General features: G+C 35.1%; 1 protein-coding gene across 7 annotated transcripts in view; it reads left to right on the top strand.

Moving 5' to 3' along the window:
- CACNA2D1 (calcium voltage-gated channel auxiliary subunit alpha2delta 1) overlaps window positions 1-17,818 on the top strand; it is a 477,825-nt gene that overhangs the window by 273,331 nt on the left and 186,676 nt on the right. For all 7 annotated transcript variants that reach the window (XM_041722688.1, XM_041722686.1, XM_041722687.1 and 4 more), the window contains exon 5: window positions 7,778-7,819. In XM_041722688.1, coding sequence (XP_041578622.1) covers window positions 7,778-7,819 — 42 coding nt within the window. The remainder of the gene's footprint in view (window positions 1-7,777; window positions 7,820-17,818) is intronic.

Below are 17,818 nucleotides of genomic sequence, written 5' to 3'. Positions count from 1 at the left end.
TTCTGTTTAATAGGAATTGATCTTTGAAGTTCAACAAGCAAAGAACTCTGGAATCACAGTCCAATTGGAATTCCTCTTTGATTTCTTTCAGAGCGAAAGTGGTGTACACTTTGGCTTATTTGGAACTGTTTTTTAAAAACTATATACTTTTTGTTTACTCTGATGCATTGTGTGTGTGTGTGTACATATGCACGTTTGTGTGTATTTTGTTGATATTTTTAGTTCAGAATTTCTAACACTTCCTCCATGGCTTAATGTTACTACTCATTTATTCATTTATCTGTCCAGTCGATAGTAGTTCATACAACATTGCAGACACTGCACAAGCATTGAATAGACACATAATAGAATGCTGTCTCTGCTCAAATCAAAACAATTTAATCTTCTCTCCTCTTTTTGCAATCCTCTTTTTTCAATTTATTTTAAGATTTCTTTAATGCAGAAATGATGAACATTTCCTTTGGTGAATATTATAATTTTTTTTTTCTGCGTAGGGTGTCCAGTCGTGTCACTAGCCTCATAGTATTGCTCAGTGATGGAGTTCTGAGCCTCTTTGTAATCAGGTGATGAAATATAGTAAAGACACTGGGTCTATCATCTTTTGCTGTGATGACTTTTCTTAGAGGATTTTGGCTCATTGATTTGTTTAATGTGCTGGCACAGTTATTAAGGGATTCTTCAATTTACTAGCAACATAATGGCTGCTTAAAAATCACAACAGGTGTGCCTGCGTGGCTCAGTTGATTAAGCACCTGCCTTCAGCTCAGGTCATGATCCTGGGGTCTGTGGATTGAGCCCCACTTTGAACTCCCTGCTCAGTGGAGAGTCTGCTGCTTCCCTCTGTGTACTCTCTCTCTCAAATAAATATATATATTAAAGAAAACCACAACAGTTATAGTATTACAATATATAATAGCAATTACCTGATGAATAAATGTAAAATATTATCTGCTAAAAGTAACAGAAGTAAACTTTAAAAAGGCCAAAGTTATTTTCCAGTTCTTTTTTCTCCTGGTAAGCTAAAGAAATTAGTATTAAATTAAATTCACATGTTAAAATAGATTGTAAGGCAACATTTTTTATAATAAATTTATTTTTTATTGGTGTTCAATTTACCAACATACAGAATAACACCCAGTGCTCATCCCATCAAGTGCCCCCCTCAGTACCCATCACCCATTCACCGCCGCCCCTGCCCTCCTCCCCTTCCACCACCCCTAGTTCGTTTCCCAGAGTTAGGAGTCTTTATGTTCTCCCTTTCTGATATTTCCCACACATTTCTTCTCCCTTCCCTTATATTCCCTTTCACTATTATTTATATTCGATTATAAGGCAACATTAAGCGAACAGATAAGACAAATGAATGTATCTCAAATATTACTAGACACTATTATTAGGTGAACTTCATAGAGTATCTGCGGAGTTCACTGTCTCTAAGAGGTGGATTATCTGCATTTAGGATAGCAGTACATGGGAGGGACTAGTACTTGACTAGATATTAACACTTTTGGATTCAGTTTACTGTAGGTCTTAGCTTTCAAATATGCAAAATTGAGATTAGTAATATGTCATTATTTTATTTTATTTTTTAAAGATTTTATTTATTTATTCATGAGAGACACAGAGAGAGGCAGAGACACAGGCAGAGGGAGAAGCAGGCTCCCTGTGGGCAGCCCGATGTGGGACTAGGACCCTGGGATCATGACCTGAGCCATAGGCAGACACTCAACCGCTGAGCCACCCAGGCACCCATCACTATTTTATTTTTAATAATCAGCCTACAGCAGCCTGGGTGGCTCAGTGGTTTAGTGCATGCTCTTCTGACTGAGACAGCCAGGTGCCCCTTATTGGGCTTTTTAAAATAAATTAACCTTACTTAATATATCAGATTAAAAACAATAACAGCAAGTAGTAATCCCATTTCTTTTGCAGTCTGCCATGTGAAATGCTTGAAGAAAGGACTTTAAATGAATTAAAGAGACTCACAGCATACTAACTGGTCTAAGAAAAATAAATGATCAATTCATATATAACTACGAGCTAATGCTAATATATAACTTCTATGGATATTCCTGATGGTTGATAACATACAGGGCATGTATTGTGTGCCAGGCACTGTGCTAGTCCCCTTACATCAATTTTTTTTTCTTTTAATTGCCTCTTGTCATATATGTGAATGTAGGTTTTCCCCATGCTTTTGTTCCTTGAAACTGCTGACACTGATCTCACGATGGAATGTGCCCATCTTTAGTTTTCCTTTTTTATTTTCATCAGCAGCGTGCTCATGTGTCCAAACCTCAAGCAAATATAATGGCATAGAAAAATACTGTTTTTCCAGAATCCCTGTCTTCAGTTTACTGCATCAACCACTCTCAGCTGTCTTTGGGAATTTTTGCTCATAGTCACCACTCTCGCCCCCGTACACACATGCATGCACACACAGACACAATAGGTTCCTAAGTTCATTTATTCACAAAGAGCTACAGAGCTGCTGATTATCATGTCCTATGGACCGGTTGACTGGAGCTCACGTCAAGGGCAGTGGGGGGTGGGTTTACCAGGTCAGATTGTGACAAAAATATGTTAATCAGAATTTATGAATTGTAATGGATTTGTGCTAAACAGTATGGATCTTGGTGGGCAGGAACCATTAACACAACTCATTTTTAACGAGAGTAGCCTTAATATTCACCTGATTGACTTCATTTTTGGAACTGAAAAGTAATGAATATTAAGAATGTGATTTTTTAAAAAGCAACTTTAGCAGACAATACAGTTGCTCAAAATTTGTCAGGCTGTGGATCATGTGCAGAGTCAAGCGTACAGCCAAGAAAAAAGAATTAGTAATTTGGACAGGAAGTTGATCTCCATTTGAATTTTGAATGTGTCATATATTTCAGATGTTGGCTATAAAATCCTGATTTTCAGTTCCAATATTTAAATCTTTTCTTTGGCACCATCTTACTTCCATGTGGAAGCTTTGTACTTCTGCTTCCGATTTTTAACATAAATTCATTCTATTCATCAGAGGCCAAGTTTTATAGGAGAGTGGCATGCAAGGGACTGTCACTCACAATGTACATTTTTAAGATGGAATGGTCTATTTTGCCCAGATTTAATTTTGACTCCTTGGAAACAATGGGAAACTAAAGTAATTCATCTCTCAACTTGCTAGGAGATGCTTTAAATTTCGGTAAGCAGCAGTATTATGTTAGCATGGAACATTTGGGTAAATTTGTTTCAAGGAGATAATAAATAACTAAACTACTTGGTTAAAAATCAGAAACAAAACAGTTTGTTCTTGTCATCTGGTGTTGCTCAAATGATGAAAAATAGCTCTCTAAAGGTTTAACTAATCTGTGAATCTAGTTTGATGCTGTTACTGGCTTTGTCCAATCACACTGTATGTAATACCCTAAAACCCACTAAAAACCTTTGTATTTGAGTGTAAATACCTTCCAAGGTGATGTTGTCGAATAATTTGCATGAAAACATCTAGCCAGAAGCATAGTAGAGAAACAGGATGACTCAATTTTGTCTTCTGTGCCTGTAATAATTAGCTTATGTGGCATCGTCCTAAAATATTAAAAGATAACTGATATAACTGTGTTTTCCTGGAGGAGGGGCTGAGGGGATTTTGAGTGATAGGATAAGTGAATGAATCACAAACACATGCATACACACGCATGCACGCACACGCGCTTGAATTGATTGTAAATGCAGGAGGAATATTTAAACTATCTGAAGTTTTTAACTCTCACCTATTTTGAAACCGGGGGAAATTTTGGCCAGTGAAAATGGTCATGCCATCCAAGGGTAACTAACGAGAGATACTCTTCAGTTATAGCAGGTCAGAGCAACTGGCTCTGATATTCTTGGCACATGTGTACCAGGAGGATGAGAAACTTGCTTCTTATGGGCACAGTGTGGATAGTCTTCATTTTTATTTTTCCAAAGCCCTACAGAATAAGGTCGCCAGACTATCATTGAGTGAGTGAGCTTGGCTCCCTCTGTTTGTTGGGAGACCCCAAATCTCCCTCCGTACAGTCTGAGTGGGATGGAGGCAGGGGGCCCAGTAAAGCAGGAAAGGACCCAGCTGATACTTCCTCTTTTTCAGTTCTGCCCCCCCTCAGGCCATGTAGCTGTTTTTACACAGTTTGGTCTCCTAATTTTCATCCCTGTAAGACAGACAGCAGAACATAAAAATAGGCTGATTCAGTGTGAATTGTACTTTATTCCTGAGAATTGTCTTTTAACCCAATCCCTTTGAGATTGGTTTTGGATATATTTTGAGCGATTTGATTTCAGACTCAGTTTAACAGAGCCGTACATGTCATATATTTTAAATAGTAGAGGAGATAGCTAAAAATGAATGCGATGGGGAAGAGAATTATTATGACTTCACCGAATTAGAATTTTCCTCAAGCTTATATTTAAAATAATATCTAAGCCACTCTTCAACTCTAAACAAAAGCCATGGTTAAGTAAACAATTCTAATTTTATGTAAGAAAGCATGAGGAACTGAGACTGGAAATATTATTCATAGATGATTATACAAATCAAACGTTCTGTGAATGTTTGCCATTTATTTTAATATCCTATGGCCACGATAGTGAGCTGGTTGATGAATTAAATGCAGTTATACTTTCCCCAAATCCTGATGTCCTATGTAGATTTATGCTTACTGAAATGGATCAATTGAGCTTTTCTGTTAGGTAAGATCAGGGAGTAAATGAAATGTGCATCCTGTCACTGCGAAGTTTAGGGTTTGAGAAAGTCTGTTTATAAAAAATGCGGTAAAAAAATGCCTCTAAGCCAAAAGTAATGTCACATGCATTGGTGAAGAAGACATTTTGTTGTTAAGGCCGTGGATGTAGCAACCAGTTGCGCAGTCCATTATGATCTTTGTTCTCTTATTAAATCATGACAAACTGTCTAAGAACACATTTAATTAATTACTTTAGAGTTTTATTAGAAAGCCATACTTCTGTTTTCCTTTGTATTTATATTTTGACCATACAAGAAATGAACGTTGTATAAAGAAAGCATTTTCTTTTTTTTGAAAGAGAGAGAGAGGGAATGAGGGAGAGCAGGGGAGGAGGAGCAGAGGGAGAGGGAGAGAATCTCAAGCAGACTCCCTGCTGAGTGCAGAGCCTCACAGGGGCTTGGTCTAGGAGGGTGAGATCAGGACCTGAGCTGAAATCAAGAGACGCTCACTTAACTGATTAGCACCCCTAAAGAAAGCTTTTTACAAGTAGAGAAATAAAAGACCGCAGTTAAAATAAATATGGTTGTTGTGTATGCAGTATAATTTTATTGACTAAGGTGGTTTGGGTTTTTTTCCCAGTTTACTTAATAGAAGAAAAAAAATCAATTTTGGGGATCTTATGTCTTCCCAGAGTCTAGAAAGCCTGTTGCAGATGCATAAAATTTAAACAAAATCTGCAATACACATTTTCATTAAGTTTTAGAAGCAATATAGAGTTTCTGGAAGAAAAGTAATAGGATTTTATATAAAATATAGTGCAGTAACAAAAGGAAAAACGTCTGAAAACTCTCCAATAAACTTATATTTTCTTCATTTTTATTTTTATTTCAGCCACACTTTAATGTAATAGAATCAAAATACTTAGGTTGAGTTAAACTAGTGTTTCTTTATCATGCTTTATCCTCTTTTGACTCTGTATGTGATATTCTTAATTGTAGGTTTAATTAAATTCTCTTTATTTGTTATATGTGACCCTGTGTATAAGAAAGAAAATTTAAAAAAAATGTAGTCTGTTAGCTCTATTACCATGGGCCAAATATAAGTCTAAATATATTAGTTGTTTTATGTAATTGGTCAGTGTCTGTTATTTTATTTAAAAGCTAGGGATAGCTATGTTTAACCTATCTTTTTGTCTCTCTTGGCACAGCAATGTGTGTATATAGATATTTAATGAATGTTTGTTGAAAATAATGATGTTGAATCACTTGAAATTTAATTCAGTTTCATCTTATCTTCTACATTTAAATTCTGTAAATGTAAAGAAGTTAGCAGGAATAAAGTCTAAAATGAAGATAAACTTATTCGATATTTTATCTTTTGATGGAATCCACATTCCAATTTGAAAATTGTCTCCTAAGTATAAATTACAGTGTTGCAAGAGGAATCAATAAACTGGTAATTAGATGTGAGACTCTGGTGGATTCAGAAGATTCTCTTACTTTGTGTATGTGATGAATTCTGATTTTGTATTTTAGCTTTGTTACAAAATTAATGCTGTAAGAAATGCTTCAGGAATTAGAATTTTTATGCATGTTGAAATTCCTTAGCTACTTAATTCTTTTTAAAGGAATTAATTAAATGGTAATTTTTAGAGCTGTTGATTCTAAATGAAATAAATTCAAAGTCATGGTTTCCTTCAGTATTATGAGTTATGCATTCTGTTATTTATTAATATAGTTTTTAGTTTGGTCTTCAGATCTATCATCTATAGAACTTTGGGAACATGGTAAATTTCTCAGATCAAAAAAAGAGAGGCAGATTCCGTAGCAAATAAATCTGAGAGACAAAACAAGATCTGTTTTATTCCTGGAGATGTATAATGTACATTCATATACTGAAACTCAAAAGCTGAAAAGAGATGATTTTAACTTCACTATTTATTCTAAAGTCATAGGGCCATAGAATAACTTAAGAACTAGTTATTTCTAACCAGTGGCGGTGGAATATATTTTAAGAAGCACTAATTTATTGAATTTCTTAGAGTAATTTTTTTTTTTTACAAAAATATGTACTGTATTTTCCTTTAATACAATTTCAGAGTATCCATGTTTTAGGTATTAAATGAGGCACAGAAAAATGCATTTTTACCTAGTGCTCCAGTTTCTCCTGAAGACATAGGGAAGATGGATCATATCTCCAATCAGGAGAAGAAAGGAAAAGGAAATCAGTATAAGTGGGTTATTTTAACATTGCAGAGAACTAAACTAGTCTTGGAGCCTCAAAGAATAAAACTTTTAAATTCCTTTGACAGTCATTTGTTCATTCTTCCCTTTCCATTTTCATTCTGTAACACAATTTATATCCATAATTTATAGTTATGGCATAGCTGAGCAACATCAATGGCTGATGGAAATGTCTGGATACGTTTATTCTCGAAGAGCCAGTGCTCATTCACCACTTTGGTAGAATATGATAATATTAGTGTGTTAGATAATCTGATCTTTTTTGCTGTCTAGATTCAATTATTCTTGATCTCTTGTCTGAATCTCATGAAGAAATTTATGCCAATATTGTCCAGATATACCTTTCTTCACTAATTTCAACATGTGATATATATATATATATATATATATATATATATATATATATATATTAAAGTCACATTGTCAGCGAAGTATTAGCGAGCCACATTTGTGCATTTTTCTTGAATTATTCTGTTTATGACTTTATGATTTAGGGGTGTGTGTGTGTGTGTGTGTGTGTTGTGAGTGTGTACATACATAACTTCTATGCATTATGCATTCTTTATTTTTTCTTGACAAATGATTCTCAGACCTATACTGAGATACATTTTCCTCAGTGCAAGATGCATCACTGATATAGTGTTTTAATATGGTTTTAGAAAATATTGGCTTATCTTTATGGATCTTCGTGGAGTATTTTATGAAAGGAATATTATGAGGGGTTTATTATTTAAAATATACATAAAATATATGCAGTGCTTGATCCAGTATATTTTTACATTTTTACTCAAATCAATAAAGCACTCTTCTTTTCTTTTTTTATAGAGCAATGAAGTTGTCTACTACAATGCCAAGGATGATCTTGATGTGAGTATTAAAAGTTTTACATTAAACTTCGAGATAAACTGAATTATGCTAGGATGACTGGCTTTATAGAACAAGCTGACGCAGCAGGTTCAGTTTTCCAGAAAACGTTCTCTAGCATAAACAGAATACTGGTTTGACCTAACAAGGTAGTGATGGATTTTAGGGCTTATGTGATCTTTAATAAATTGTCTTTGGCATCTTTCTGGGTGGAAAAGCCAAGTATTTCTCTGGATCTGAACTTTTGCTGTGCCCTGTGCAGACCTCAGCCCTCCACGTTGACTGTGGTATCTCACACTCCATTAGCAACGTGGGCAACAGAGTTTGGATCCCATCCATCTCTGCGGCCTGACTCTTGTCACCAGGGTTACTAGGCAGGTCTTCTCTGGCCTGAACTGCACATTCCAGGGGGGCCACTTATTTCCCCTACAATGTGAGCCACACCTGGGAAGCTGTACCTTGCCCAACCTATCTTTTGAATCATAGTAGGTGTTCATTTCAATATGCCTTTTTCAATAAATGACTGTAATGTACATATTCAGGTGATTTTCAAACATGGATTATTTTAGCACAAATAAGTTACTTCTAATATTGCCACATTTGAGCAGACTTGAGGGAGACATTTTAATGACTCAGTTATAGTGGAAGCATTTGCAAAATTATAAAAAAAAAGTTTACACTTAAGTTCATTTAAATTCGAATATATTTGACTTTTTTATCATGAAAAAAATATTTATTTACATCTATTTATCCAAAAGTGTTTGCTGAGGGCTTCTTGTATTTTTGGTATCCTTCCAAGAACTTGGGATAGATTTGTGAACAAGTCAAACAAATATAAAAAAAATTACCATTTATTATTCACACTTTTTAATCTGACTCAGAAAATATATTTATGTACTATTTTCTCCTAGCTACTTCATGGGAAAGTGAAAAACATATATAAATCAAGTGTAGCGGGCCTTTAGAAAAAAAAATTAAAAAACAACACAAGGTAGTTGGTTTGAGATGCCACACCTTTTCAAACTGCACCACTACCACTACTGCTGAACACATCATAGTTTATTGAGCACTTGCCTGAGTTATTGAGATCTTGCCTGCACACTCCTGACCAGTCTACACACATTCTTTTATTTAATTCCTACTATGACACTATGAAGGAAGGAGGTTCTGTTTTCTTCATTTAATAAATGAAGAACTAGGATTCTTTTAAAAAGTGTTTTCTTTTTACTAGCCATGGGTATTTTGTTAGTGCTTTCATGATAATTATTATCCTTTTATGATAATTTTATACATCATTTTAATGATGTAGGAAGTTTGTTAGGGACAAACCAACAGCTAACACAAGGTGTTTTAATAGTTTATTGATTGATGGGGCACCTGGGTGGCTCAGTGGGTTAAGAGTCTGTCTCTTGATTTTGAATCATGTCATGATCTTGATGGTCAGGTCCTGAGAGCAAGCTCAGCATCGGGCTCTGTGCTCACTGGGGCATCTGCTTGAGATTCTCCTCTCCCTCTTCCTCTGCACCCTCCCCTCCCCCCGCTTGCACTGGCTTTCTCTCTCTCTCTCTCTCTCTCTCTCTCTCTCTCTCTCCCTCTCCCTCTCAGAATAAATAAATCTTTTTTTTAAGATTTTTATTTATTTATTTATTTATTCATAAGAGACACAGAGAGGCAGAGACACAGGCAGAGAGAGAAGCTGGCTCCACCTAGGGAGCCCAACGTGGGACTCGATCCCGGATCTCCAGGATCATGTCCTGGGCTGAAGGTGGCGCTAAACCGCTGAGCCACCCAGGAATCCCCCAAATGAATAAATTTTTAAAAAATAGTTTATTGATTTGTATTAGAATGAATATTATCTTGGGGCAGACATTTTGTTTCACTGTTAAATGGATTAGTATTTGATATTTAAAAATTATGTGGTCATTTAAAATATACATGATAAATCTTTTTCACCCTTCCTTGTGTTATACTAGTTATAGCTATTTACAAATAGTTTGTAAAACTATGACAAAGATTTCATATTAAGTAAAGTAGTTGGATGAACATGCTTGGTCCAATCCCCCAGTTGAGTGTTGCCTAAAGATGATGATACCAAATAATCATCAAATATGTTTGCAAATATGTTTTTCTTTTCCTTAAAGCAAATAAAGAAGTCCTATTTTTGGTGTGAAATAAAATAGTTTTGTTTACTTATGTCAAGTTTGCTTCTGAATTAGAAAGTTCTTTTATTTTGCATAGAAATAGTGGGTTTTCTTTGTTCAGGATTTTAACAACCATATGCATAGATGTAGATGCAGCCTTTTAGTTAGCGCCTCCCCAGTTAGTATTCAGTGGTATAATAGAGTAGTACAAAGGTAAAATTCATAGTAGTCAGTCACTATGCTGCAAAGTTAGTATATGTCCATTAAAATGGAAAAGTGTGCGTGGATTGTGTATTTCTACTTTTTGAGCTGTGCTCAGTGCTTAGGGCTACATCATTTGCCCATACAGATATTTATTCATTTATCCAAATAAAATTGTGTAGGAGAAAAAAGGATTAATACAAGTGAACCTGTTGAACTCATCATGTTTTATTGCCTTCTTCCATCCCCAAAAGTCTATAATATTACAATAGGTTATAAACGTACCTATAAGAAAGATGCATTCTCTTTCTTAGGCCAAGAGATAAGCTTTAGCAAGTGAAATCAAGACTCTATGAAAAGCAAAATATCAACTTTAAAATGTAAAACTTAAAAATGATGCACAGAAAAAAATAAAATGATGCTCAGGATTTAGAGAAAGTATTTTCAATTCTTTATATATAAATAATAACTGTGAGAATAATTCACAAAGAATATCGTATAGTAGGACTAGGGTTAGGATAGAAATGAGACTTTGCTTCACGCTTCATTCCAACCCCCAAATCATACTCACTTATAAGGCAGTAAAGCTCATTAAAATTGTTTGCCCTTCACGTAAGACATGCTCTAGGTAATTAGGTGATCCACAGATTTCATTGCAGTTCAGAATATTCTCGGAATACTAGTAGCAGGATCAAGTTTGTTGGAAAATTGTACTATTTCGTGCAAATTTTTTGAGAGCTTATTAAGAACTATAAGGTAATTTACTTTATATTTCACTGAAACTTTTCTTTTTTTATTTTGTATTTATTTTATTTTTATTTTTTTTCAATGAAACTTTTCATTGGGGAAGATTATAGTGCTTTAGAAATGATAGTTCTATTGCTCTTGTAATAAACCCTTAGACATTGAATAAAAATGAACCATGGGCAGTGATTGGTGTATTGGTTTGACTCTTATAGAGAGAACTAAAGTAAATAAATAAAGTAACTGAAGGAGACAAAAGTTTATTTCCCTCCTGTAAACATTTTAGATATGAGACCTAATGTGGTGAGTCTCAATCTTCTAGGCTCCAGGGTCCTTTTCTCAGTTTTTCCAGCCTCTTCAGTACAGCTTTTCCATGTTGTGATCCAAGATTGCTGGTCCAACATACACACTGAGTTTTGCATCCTAGATAACAGGAAGGAGGCGCGTGGCAATAGAAGGCAAGCCGTGGGCCTTTAAGTGTATGTTTGCAGATTGTACACATCGCTCACATCTGCATCCCTTGTCCGCAGCAGCTTTGTGACCAGCCTTGCTGATTTGCATCAGGATGTGGGAATTTAATCCTCCCCAACGTAGGCATGCACTCCAACAAAACAGAGGATTCTGTTACTAAAGAGAGAATACTAATTGCAAAATAATTAGCAGCTTATGAACAGATCTTCAATTCCCTCTTCTTGACTTATTGAAGTTAATTCCGAAAGCTACTCACTTATCTGAGTGACTTCTGTCATTCAAGTTCTTCAACTTGGAACTGAGGGAAAAATTCTTTTTTTTTCAAAAGATTTTATTTATTTATTAATGAGAGAGAGAGTGAGAGGCAGAGACACAGGCAGAGGGAGAAGCAGGCTCCATGCAGGGAGCCCAACGTGGGACTCGATCCTGGGTCCCCAGGATCACACCCTAAGCTGAAGGCAGATGCTCAACCACTCAGCCACCCAGGCATCCCCAAAAAACTCTTTTTTATACTACAATGTATATAAAATTATGTGCTTTATTGAATATCTCTTAGTCTCCCCTTAATGCATGTGTTTTGATCAGTATAATAGAATTATTTTCTGCAATGGAAATATTTATTATCTTACAATGAAAGAAAGTTAAGACATGTAAGTAAATGTTACACTTTGATATTCTAATTTTGGTTTACAGTAGTTACACATTTTTTTTGAAGATTGTTTCTTATCTGATGAATTTGGACTTCCATGGAGAAATTTACAAACTTTACCAGAAGTCTTGCAATAGAGGTGAATTTAATTGGCTCCAATACTCACAACTTGTAGTGCTTAACATTTTGTATATCAAATGTTAACAAATCATAATGTCATCTCATTGTTTTGGTTCACATTGGCTTGTCATCACTGTTCTTTGCCCTTTGGACTTTTTATATACTGATTTAATTATTTAAAGTAGTTTTATTACTCAAATCCATAAAACCACATCCAGTAATAAAAATAGGTAACTGGAAATTAAAGAATGGGAGTTTTATCATCTCACACATCAGCAGCTAATATCTAGTGAATAAATGAACTAGTTGGATTGGTAATATTGAGACAATATTATTGATTAATAAATTTGTCCTCATTTGTTTAAGTGGTAGTATAAATGGTTGAGAGCTATGTTTCTGTTTTAAATGTTATGCCTCCTGAAGGAGACCAAAGGATTGTAAATCTTGAGCCTGTGATTATGATTTTTAACTTTTTCTCCATTTCTGTTTTAGCAGGAAAGGATTTTTTTTTTAAGGAAAGGATTTGTTTTTCCATTATCATGCCTAGTGGTATAGTGATCATTTTCTCGATGTCCTACCTCTCTTACATCAGTCATTTTGTTTCCATGTCCATGATGAATGTATGATTTTAGACATTATTCTTAAATATTTATTTAAGAGCTTCCTGAAATGGAGCTTAAGAGCTTCACATTTTATTTTATGCTTTTACATTATCCATGTACGTTTAATGATCTATATTATTAACATGTAAATATGTGTAAAATACTATATCCCTAATTGTTTTTCAATTGTCAAGATGTTCATATCAGTTATTATTGCCTTTGTTTGGCATTTGAGACACTGATGAAATTTAACTAGTTCTTTCCTAAGTCATCGTGAATTTTATAAAGAAATGGCAGTTTCTTCTTGGAGGTACAACCAGTCTTTTTAAATTATTCCCTTGGGATCCTTCCCTAGAGTGTTACTTCCTGGAGGGCAGCTGTTGGTACTCACAGCAGGTGACTTAGTTCTTACAGCAACCAGCACATTGTAATCACTTAGTGAGGTTTTTTTCCCCCCAATAAGTCAGTGAATCAAAGTTTCAACAGAAGCTTTACTTGACACAAATACGAACTGGCTGATGATTAGCAAAGTCATAATTATATATATATTCCATCTCTGTGCTCCATACTAGGTCTCATTTTTAAGGATGCCCTTTTACCACCATGCTCAATTTCAGCCCAGGCCTGTGTGTTTCTGTTATCTGAAGAATTGGAATCAAAAGACCCTGAAGAAAATGTTCCCCCTTCTCAAATGCCCACTCTTTAGCAGAAAACATACTATACATTCTATTCCATTCTTTGCCTTCAAATTACAAATATGACAGAAGCAAGAACAAATGCTTGGAAAGAAATCTGTACCATTTTGCTGTTTCCTAATCTGGAGACGGGAAAAGTCTTCCTTCAGTTAAAACTAATCAGATAGAGGGCAGCCCTGGTGGCTCAGCGGTTTAGCACCACCTTCAGCCCAGGGTGTGATCCTGGAGACCCGGGGTCGAGTCCCACATCGGGCTCCCTGCATGGAGCCTGCTTCTCCCTCTGCCTGTCTCTCTCTCTCTCTCTGTCATGAATAAATAGATAAAATCTTAAAAAAAAAACAAAACAAAAAAAACCTAATCAGATAGAAACCAGTCAGTGGAGGAGTACATGAAGAGATCAATAATAGTAGAGTAAAAATACTGTAGTATTAAACATGTTTCCTTTGAGATATTCTTTCAGTTACTTCACAGAAAACATTAATTATGCTTATTCTCTAAAGAAAGAACTAGTGATCTGTATGTAAAGTAGACTAAAATAAAATAATCAAAATCAATACTACTAAAATAACAATTTCACTGGATGAACTAACAAACTTGAGAGTGCAGATTATCCATCAGAAGAGGAAATACTCCCAGAATGTCAAAAATATTTTAAAAAATTGTGTGAGAAACGATAACATATGGATGGGGACGATATGCAGTGAGGTGAACCATACGTCATGTGTTCCCAAAGATCAAGTCAAAGCGTATGGATTAGAGATTAAAAAAAAATAAATAAAAAGCTTAATGGAAGAAAGCATTCAGGTTTGCAAAGAAATCTGTATATAATTGTAGATTTGAAAGGCTACAGTGTTTCTTTCATTAGAGGAGACAATACGTTTACGATGTTTAGGATACTGGACATAGGAATATTTTTTAGCAAAGATTTTTAAAGGATTTAGCCAAGATTTTCAAAACTCAAGAACATTTATACCAAAAACTTGCTCAAGGAAATCCAAGAAGAGATTTCTAGGAGGCAGCTATTTATTTAATTTGGCCTCGAATACTGTTATGCTTAGCTTACGAGTGGACTTTGAAAACAGGTGGCTGAAATTTCCCCAGCAAGTGTGAAGCTCGCGTATAGCAGAGCCAGATTCAATTACGGATACATGTTGATGTGCTGGCACAGTGTTAAGATCAGAATGAATCTGAATGATTTTGAATGTGGTACATTCTCCAGTTTGCCACAATCCCGTTACTCCCTTGTTTTACTCTCAGCCTGTATCACCTATGCACACAACAGATAAAATAAAACAAAAATGTACAGGAGAGAATCTGTAGCATCCCAGCATTTAAGGGAAGGTGAGGGGAAGGGGGTGGGCATGTGGGATATGAATAACTGGAAATGAAGAAGGAGTAGCTTTCATAGTAGAAATAAATCATACAAAGAAGGACGTAAATTTAGTATATTTTGGATTCCAGATTAAATTTGGAATCTCCGGTTTCCTGTTATTCTTGCATGCTGGTCTATCAGCACTTAAGATTTGAATATACAGAATGATATATTCAAGTGCAATCTATTGATTTTGTTCATTATAATGATGATACATGGCCTCACTTAAGGGTAGAACAAGCGTTCAGAGGTGATCAATTATTCCTCTGGAATATAACCTTTCAGTTGGCTGCATCTGAGTTAGTCAGTTTGTGGGGAGCTGTCGGGTTATAAGCTTTTCAATGGCTGTGATATAAGACCATTCCTCAGGGGCATTTTATGATTTCTGTACTCCCATACTTAGATCAGTGGTATTTATATTCACCAGTGGGTATAAAAATACTTCGTGACAGCCAGATTTAGCTGAAGCAGTTGCTGGAATAAAGGGTAAAATTAATGTCCCTTTGGATTGCAATGGATGATGAAAAGTTATGACTATCATTATGTAAACAAATTTTCCAATCGAGACTTAAAGGTGCAGGTGTAACTGGGCTAAGTTATTTGCTGAGCCACAGTTCCGTGCTGAGCACATAGCTTACTGGAAACTTAAGACACTTATTCCTATGGCCAGTGTGCTAATTAATGTTAACATATTCTCTCCTCCAATTATGTGATCATTATGCCCTACAATTTTTTTAAATTTTATTTATTTATTCATGAGAGACACAGGGAGAGAGGCAGAGACACAGGCAGAGGGAGAAGCAGGCTCCATGCAGGTAGCCCGATGCGGGACTCAATCCCAGGACCCCGGGATCACGCCCTGAGCCAAAGGCAGACGCTCAACTGCTGAGCCACCCAGGCGTCCCACCTATTATTTTTCTAATAAAATACTAAGTATTCTTGATAAGCCAATTCAAGTACTACTTTCTCTGGAAGGTTTGTTGAGTTTTTTAGGTAGCGAATGGTATTTCCTTCCTCTGAGTGTCATAAACTAGTTGTCACACCTGTCTGGTCTTGTGGTATAATACACCATTTGTATACAGGGATTAACTTTTCTCTTAAATTTTTAGCACCTTGAGATAAGGATCTTAGTCACTTTTTCTCTAGTATTAGTAATAGTTAGTAGGAGTAATTTTTGAGATGATACCTATTAAATTGGGTAGGTTTTATATGTTTCAATACCCATAGTACTTACATAGCATTTGTAAAAATGTGTTTACTTTTTAAAGTGGCGCTCTATTTGCAAAGTAACTAGGAAACCTCTGACAAGGATGGTGGAAGTGAAAATGTTTGGTTTCAAGGTTGGGTGGAAACAAGTTAAGACGGGAGTGGCAAAGCTGGCCTTGACCGTGGACACAGTTTTCTCATCTTTTCTCATCTAAGCCTCCCTCTCTTGGCCCTTGAAACAGTCATGAGGACCAGCAGTAATGTCAAAAAAGGCAATGTGGTTCCTCCACATCCAAAACTGATTTGAGTTGGGAATAAACAGGTTTAGAATATTTATTTCCAATTCCTTCAAGTGCCATGAGAATCAGGATTTGGGGTTCCAAGTCAGGGCAGATCTGATAAGCTAAATTATTATGAATCTCTGTGATGATATCAGACTTATTGTATTTACTCCATCAAACTAAAGATGGTGAATCTGCACATAATTAGAATAAGTAATAGTTGCTCAATTTCATTTCTGAAGAGGTGATAGCATTAAAATGGGTACCTCTCTATGTAACATTTTTTTAAACTTTGTTTTACCAGGAAAGATATCTTAAATATACAGAAGACAGGAAAGTATAATATCTCCATAATTGCTTCCTCTATTATTTGCTTAAATATTTTATCATAAATTAGAGATATGCCATTTCATTTCTGTATACTTCTGTATGCAATTTGTTTTTCTCCTTTAAATAAATGACAAGACATACATGTATGATCATTATACACAGTGTTATACAGTGGAGGGAGCAGAGTGTGATGGTTAAGAGATTGTATTCTGGAGTGCCACTGCCTGGATTTGAATCCCAGCTCAGCCATTTTCCTAGCTAAGTGATATTGGCAGTCATATAATCTCTCCGTGTTTTACTCTCTTGATCTGTAAAATAAAGGTAATAGTAATAACTACCTCACATAGTTACTGTGAAAACTAGTTAACACCTATAAAGCATGTAGAACTTTTCCATCTTATAGTAGGTAATCAGGAATGTTAATGAGCATAATTTAAAAAATAATAATTATTAATTTATTATAATAAATTTAAGATTTATTTGAAACAATTTCAGCTCCAAGTGGAACCTGTTTGTATGTGTGTATTTGCTGACAATACTGAAGGGGTATTATATTGAGCTATTTTCCATTTTATTGTTGTGAATATATATAATCCTTGAATTTGTATAAAAACTTAAGACAATGCCTAACAATATAAATACCTGAGTAGAATCTTCAAAAAACTATTTAAAAATATAAACACTATGCAGCGATTTGTCTTCATATCTTTGTATATTTTGTCTAACCAGATTTGAAAGGAAAATTAAATGTCAAAAAATGAAAGAAAATGCTCCTAATGCAACATTTTTAAATGAAATTTCACATTCAAGTTCTCCTGAAATTTGAAATTCATTGAGGTTCTTAGTTTAGGTTTTAGAGACATCTGTCCCAACAAATCCTTAAATTCCCTGAAGGTTAGCGAAGCAGATTCCCCAGAAGGCTTGAGTTGTACCAGCAAGCTGCACTATTTTCTTAATTCCCAGAACAAGCAGAAAGAAAGCAGATCATTACAAACCCTTATTAACCTAATTCCAAGATCTATGTTTCTGACTAAATTTCAAATGAAATGATTTCAACCCCACAATTCCCATGTCGATAAGTTGAGTTGATTTATTTGGTACATTTTATTGTATTGATCGTGTTAAAAATTTGACCTGTCTGCGACATTTGGCTGGTCTCCTGAATTCCCTTGCATATTTATGTTGCTATT

The sequence above is a fragment of the Vulpes lagopus genome, chromosome 11 (genome assembly GCF_018345385.1).
Source record: "Vulpes lagopus strain Blue_001 chromosome 11, ASM1834538v1, whole genome shotgun sequence".
Taxonomy (NCBI): domain Eukaryota; kingdom Metazoa; phylum Chordata; class Mammalia; order Carnivora; family Canidae; genus Vulpes; species Vulpes lagopus.
Note: the sequence above shows the minus strand (reverse complement) of the source record. Positions and strands in the feature narration are given on the sequence as shown.